The 6,361-nt window shown below is 33.3% G+C and overlaps 1 protein-coding gene across 2 annotated transcripts in view; it reads left to right on the top strand.

Annotated features, from left to right (window-relative positions):
• Positions 1 to 1,637: 1,637 nt before the first annotated feature.
• Positions 1,638 to 6,361, top strand: part of LOC111058448 — an 81,248-nt gene continuing 76,524 nt past the window's right edge. For both annotated transcript variants that reach the window (XM_039438474.1, XM_039438473.1), the window contains exons 1-2: positions 1,638 to 1,807; positions 5,198 to 5,246. In XM_039438474.1, coding sequence (XP_039294408.1) covers positions 1,774 to 1,807; positions 5,198 to 5,246 — 83 coding nt within the window. In that variant the 5' untranslated portion in view covers positions 1,638 to 1,773. The remainder of the gene's footprint in view (positions 1,808 to 5,197; positions 5,247 to 6,361) is intronic.

Raw genomic sequence — 6,361 nt, 5'->3', positions numbered from 1 at the left:
ATTATCATGTCAAAAAAAAAATGCTGTAGTTATTTTGATTTAAGCTTTATTTTGTTATTTTGATACATTTTTCTTTTGCATAGTGTGGGTAATGAGGCGGATGATAATGATAGATGAATGGACCTACAGTTTCTGGTGGGTTCCAAACCACCTACCTTACACCTTTTTTATCTCTTTTCCCGATATGTAGGTTGAAATGTACCTTCAAGATTCAAGTTGAATCCAAAAGTCAAACATGTTCAACATCTACAAAGCTTGGAGAAGGGTTTACATTGGTATAGTGAATTCAAGTATCTGTTCTTGCAACTTGACTTTAAGTTTGCAAAATGCATTTGTTTCATACAAAAATTGAAGTCATTGAACTAAACCAATGTGAACGTTTCAATAATATGTAATGTTGAGAACTAAAATAGATCTAAGAGCTATTTCGAACATTTCGAATTTGGAGTTGGAGGAAACCTTCATTACAATTTGTTCGTCCCAACAAAAGGCGAAGTCTTGATTTATACAATGCAACTGGTGGGAAAATACTGTATAACGGATTCCAATATAGTGCATTATAATAGAATACTCTTCACTCTCTGTCTATTGTTTGGTAGAGAGTTAGTGGGGAGGATATTTTTAATATTTTCCCAAGAATGGACATTGATATGTCCAAAGTCCGCCAATTTACGTAGATGCATAACAATATGATTATTATCCATAGTTATATATTACAAATTGCTTTTTCATATCATATACAGTTCAATAGTTATTTTCTTAGTCTATATCATGTAAATGCATCTATAATTTTGCTGTATTGTAAGCTATTGTATATAAGTGTATAAGACAGTATATATATTGTAATCTACATAAATAAAGTACTCAATCAATCAATCAATCAATCTATAAACCCTCCCGTTTGATGACTATGGAAACTACAGTCAGAACAAAGTATTCCAGATTAACTGATTAATATAAAAAAAGCAATTCAATATCTTCAAACTCCGATCATCAAAATTGAAATACAATATTGGAATATTGATTCTCATCTATTGTAACAATACAAAGATTCACATTCTATCTTTCTTTCAATAATGTATTTTCAAACCAACCTTTTCTCCTTTTTTCTCGTCTTCATCATCATCATCATCATCATCATCATAATCATCGTCATCGTCATCGTCGTCATGGAGCATTCCTCTTCTTCTTCTCCTTTATCATGACGTGTTTTTTCCTATCTTCATTATCATGTTTTCTTCTTTTTCTTCTCCATCATGTTTTTCTCTTCGCCTTTTTCTTCCTCCTCTTCTTCTTCATCATCATGTTGTCTTTTTGTCTATGTGTTGTTGTTGTTCTTCTTCATGTGTTCATCCTTGTCTTCTGCATCATTTTCCTTCTGTTTCTTCTTCTTCATTATAATTTATATTCTACTTGGATATTGGAACATCTACACCCGGTTGCACAAACGTCTGTTAACTTTTAATCCCGATTAAATGTCACAAGATCCAATCGGAGAAGCCTTCTTCACATGAAACCCTTGATTGTTCCTCGTGGAATTTAATCAAGATTAGAATTTAACAGGCTTCTGTGCAACCGAGTATTATTTTTGTTTGCAATATTGGTTTCTGTTGTGCAGGGCGATCACGAAGGCTATGAGTTCTACCGTATTTTCAACGAGATGGTAACCCGCGAGCCGGTAGCAACGGTTAATTTCCATCACACAATAGTCTATGTTGCCAACTTCGAATTGCCTAAAAAAAGAAAGGTTTCGTATCAAGAGAAGTGAAATATATGGATAAAAAGACTGGCGAAACCATCAATTATCGTGAGTTCACATTTTCCTCAATTCAATCATAATGTTATATGGATTATCATCTAGAAAACCTAGTTTTTGTTGGTTATTTAACTACAGAACGATTTGACAACAATTGAAGCTGTAATGCACTTCATTGTACTCTGAACTAAATAGATGAAACGGTAATTCACTCTTCTACAGGCAATTATTCAACCTAACAAGTCATTAACAAGTATTCAGATAGCTAATATAAATCAAATCAATCAATCAAAATTATTTTCATAAAAACACTTTCCAAAACAAAAATTAACTAATAATTATGGAAAATAGCACCCGCAAAGAAAAATCTGAGCGCGGAGTGCGAGTTGTGCTTATTTTTTACAATGATGAAAAATACAATACCGTAAATTTTGAGTATATTAATTATAAAAACAGAACCAGAAGTAACAATGGCATATCACAATGATAATCTTCTTGTAGCATAAACCTGAGTCACAATGATATAACTTCTACATTAAGAAAACATATATATATAACAATAGTGAAGCAGTAGACATTACATAACAATAATCGACCTTGTAGGGGAATTTATTGTAAAAATGTAGGGATATACTCTCCCTTTATATTTTCCCTCATTTATTTTATTTTTATTTCTGATGGTGATCTGCAGAAACCCTAAAACTCTATTTGTTTTTGTATACTGTATTATTTTCTATCATGAAATAATATTTCCTGTTTTCATAAAATTTTCTAGATTGAAGCAAATGTAAATCAATATGCTAACAGCAAATACACTGAAGTTTAGATGATTTATTCTCGTATTTATTTTCTCCCGGATTGAAATTCAGCTCAATTTATAAAAATCAGTTATTCATTTATTTATTTATTTATTTATAAAGATTATTCACTTATGAACACAGTCTTCAATATTGAAGTTCATGACTACAGTATGCAACACTATCACTGTCTTTATCTTCTTATACCAGGACTCTATATCACAATTCGCGTATCACGTATCTTTATCACCGTTCTGTATCACATGCTTGCTTATCTGTATCACCGTCCTGTATCTCGTATCTTGATACAACTGTCATGACAATAGTTATTATTATTATTACTATACTATACTAGATAAATTATAAATATTACGATACTGTCACTATACAATTATCACTATCACTGTCACTATGAAATTAACACTAAAACTGTCACTGTGTAATTATCACTACTAGAGCTGCAAAGGCTTTAGGTACGGTTGACACTCTGTTCCTCTACCACTGAACGTCTTGCTTATCACTCACTTGTTTATCACTGACTCACTGACTATAGTCCGTACAAAATTACTTCTGACTTGGAGGAATATGCGGCGCAGAAAAATGGAGGAATATCAGCCATTACAGTGATTAATAGAGTCATAGGTAGAAGCGCAGTAGCCAATTTTTCAGTCGTCTGACTACTTTCGAACAGGAAACTTCGTATGTGTAACATGATCACATGAACAGTCGCTAGAAATTGGAGAACGCTGGCCGCTTCAAAACGGCAACATCGCGCCTCTGTATCCCTCCCGCTGTATGCTTTCTCTGCTGCGCATGTCCATCCCAAGTAAGAAGTAATTTTGTACAGAGTATAGGCGAGCGATCCATCTATATACCCTAATGTTTCCATTCCAGAACAATCCAGAAGGGTGGAAGCTTCTTCCATATTATTAATACAATAAACAAACCAGAGGTAGCCAATACTTTTCAGAAGCCCCTACAGTTGTAAACAAAAAAAGATGACCCAATCCCAAAATGGGACCTATCAATCATCAGCCAAGTCCCTGCTGCCCAATTCCGGTATTTCCAGCTCTGCAGAACCATCACTCTGTCTCCCTCTAATTGTTTCCATCTCTGTTCCTCCTCCATACCACTCACAACATGTGTGAATTCCATAATAATATGTCAGCAGATTCAACAATTTCAGGTATGCGAGTGATAGAGTTATTTTTGCTACACCTCGCAAGGACTACAACTGCTATTGGACAAAGTGACTGAAGTTATAGTAAAAATTTTTTAGTCTGGGAGTCAACATTAAAAAATACAATGAAAATCAATAAGGGAATAGCCGCCGGCAAAAAGGTTGTATTCCACAAAATGTAAATTTTTCAGGAACAGCGAAAACTTTACAACCTTATGCACAATCAAGTGTGGAGGTTGAATTTTAAAACCGAATCAGCTGTTGATAATCAGGTTAACCAATATAAGATATTGTAGAAGTAAACCGACTACTTTTACAACCTTTTTGCATGGAAACACCACTTTGCCAAAAGTTGTGGGTTACAACCTTTTTGCCGGCAACTATTCGGAAGAAATTGACGATGTGCATTTATCATTGTTAGTGGTGCAAGTGCCAACATGGGTACAGTTTTGTATTTGAAATTGAACGAGCGTTAGCGAGTTCTCTCTTTTGACTCACTCAAGACCGCAAAGTCGTTTTTCGTCAGTTTGTATGTTCTACAATTACAATTAAAGAATTTTGGAATGATACATAATCTAGCTACATTTGGACTGTATATAAATTAGAATTGGAACCGTTTTGGCGTGAGCCTGTGTAGACCAGTCAATATAGACATAAAAAAGGGGGTGTGCTTGCAATTTATATTGTAGTTCTGATTTTTTGATATATTATTTGGGTACATAAGAGAAGTCCAGAACCAATTCGTCATGCAAAATTTCCTTGTGCTAGATACAGGGTGGCCCAAAAACCTTGTATTTTCGGCTCATTTTCCAGTTTTCAGCTATTTCTGCCATATCTCGTAATCGGACAGAAAAATTTGCTCTCGCCTTTTTCCTAGATTATGACATTCTAAATAAAATAGATCATTTGGAACTCTCTATCTCCAATGAGTACTGAGTTATGATTTTTCAAAAATGAGTGAAATTTGGAGAAAAAATCATTTTGATGAATTTTAGTTTTTGATCAACAATATCTTCCGATTGTTACCATTTAGATCTATAATTCAGAATCCCTTTGGGCGTATTTTTGTGCTCTAAATTTGAGACCAGGTAGAGCGCTCTATTTCATATAGATTCCAGGTAAACCTGACTACAATGTTTTGCCGACTCATCTGAAAACGCCTGGAAAAACGCTTCGTGTGGTTTGATCCTTTGTGATCATCGGCATCTAATGAATTTGCTCGACCAATAGTACAATGAGTGACTGGAGGTCTATCATTTTCATTCGTTCATTCAATCATTCATAATCACACAACTTCTAGAAATGTACAGCACAGACTGAAACCCAAACTGTTCCAATTCTAATTTTTCCAACAATCCAAATGTTCACGCAGATTTTCCCATGGTTTGTCAATGCCATTTTCCGAAAGCAGTGTAGTTTTTGAAAAAATAAAAGTAATTATTGAAATATATTTATGTATTCCAGATGGATATTTGTATTTGTACAAAAAACCAACACTGGACCTGGCCAATCGGTGAGTCCAGTTATTTATCTATTTATTTATCATTCATGCACAATATTATTACATTTATAGAATTCAGCTTCACATATCACTGCATATTCAGCATATCCACATATCAGCTTCACATAAATACTGTGTGACCTTTTTATATTACCACAGAATCAAGTTTTTTCAATCATATTTCAATATTTTTGTTCATTGTAATACATTCTGTGATTCATTTGAAGTATTATGTCAAACTTCAAAATTCAAAATCTTCAAATTATTATTCCTGGACCAAAAATCAAGTGACGAAGCAGTGTGTGATACCATAACTTCAACCTTTGGACAACATTAACTTTTTATCAAAACTTTTGGAGAGAAATAGTACAGGCTTAGCCTAGTTTTTCCTTTAATGTCATAATTATATTATGATTGTAGTATTTTTTACAATAAATGAATAAATAAATAAATAAAATATTGCTAATTCAGTCTGTGATATTCATGACTATTTTTTTAACAACAAATCAAGTAGCGCTAATGGAATACGTTATGTATCAATTTATTTTTAAAAATTAGATTTTTGAGGTGTTATAGTTTAAGGATTCGAGTCGAGGTCACAGTTTTATTGGAATTAAAAAAGTTGAATTATACTAGTTATAGTGATACTATATAGTTTATAATGATACACGTTCTGATAGCAGTGGAGAAAAATAAGAGAACAAAGTTGCTGATTCTCTGCCTTGCCATTGCCTTGTTTAGAGCATAGCTGATCTCGGTTTATCTGATGGAATATAACATATTCACTCTTGTTAAAAAATACTCAATCACGTAGACCTACATTCCATTCGTCAAGAAAATAGATTTTCCAATGAATAGTTAATGAATTCATCTGGAAGCAGAATGTATTATACTTATGAGAGACTAAGAATTGGACATAAGAATTTAAAAGTGGCTGAACAATTAATACAGTTTGATTACAACAGAATTCTGAAATGGTCCCATGACAGAATTCTTATAATCAACAGGAAAAGAACTGTACTAATGCACTTTAAATCTCCACATCTAAGATGCAACGTAAATCCAACTGTATTAAGCCACGACTGTCATTGCCTTCATGCGAATGTTTCTCAGATCTGCACTTGTCC

This window comes from Nilaparvata lugens, chromosome 11, assembly GCF_014356525.2.
Source record: "Nilaparvata lugens isolate BPH chromosome 11, ASM1435652v1, whole genome shotgun sequence".
NCBI classification, from domain to species: domain Eukaryota; kingdom Metazoa; phylum Arthropoda; class Insecta; order Hemiptera; family Delphacidae; genus Nilaparvata; species Nilaparvata lugens.
Note: the sequence above shows the minus strand (reverse complement) of the source record. Positions and strands in the feature narration are given on the sequence as shown.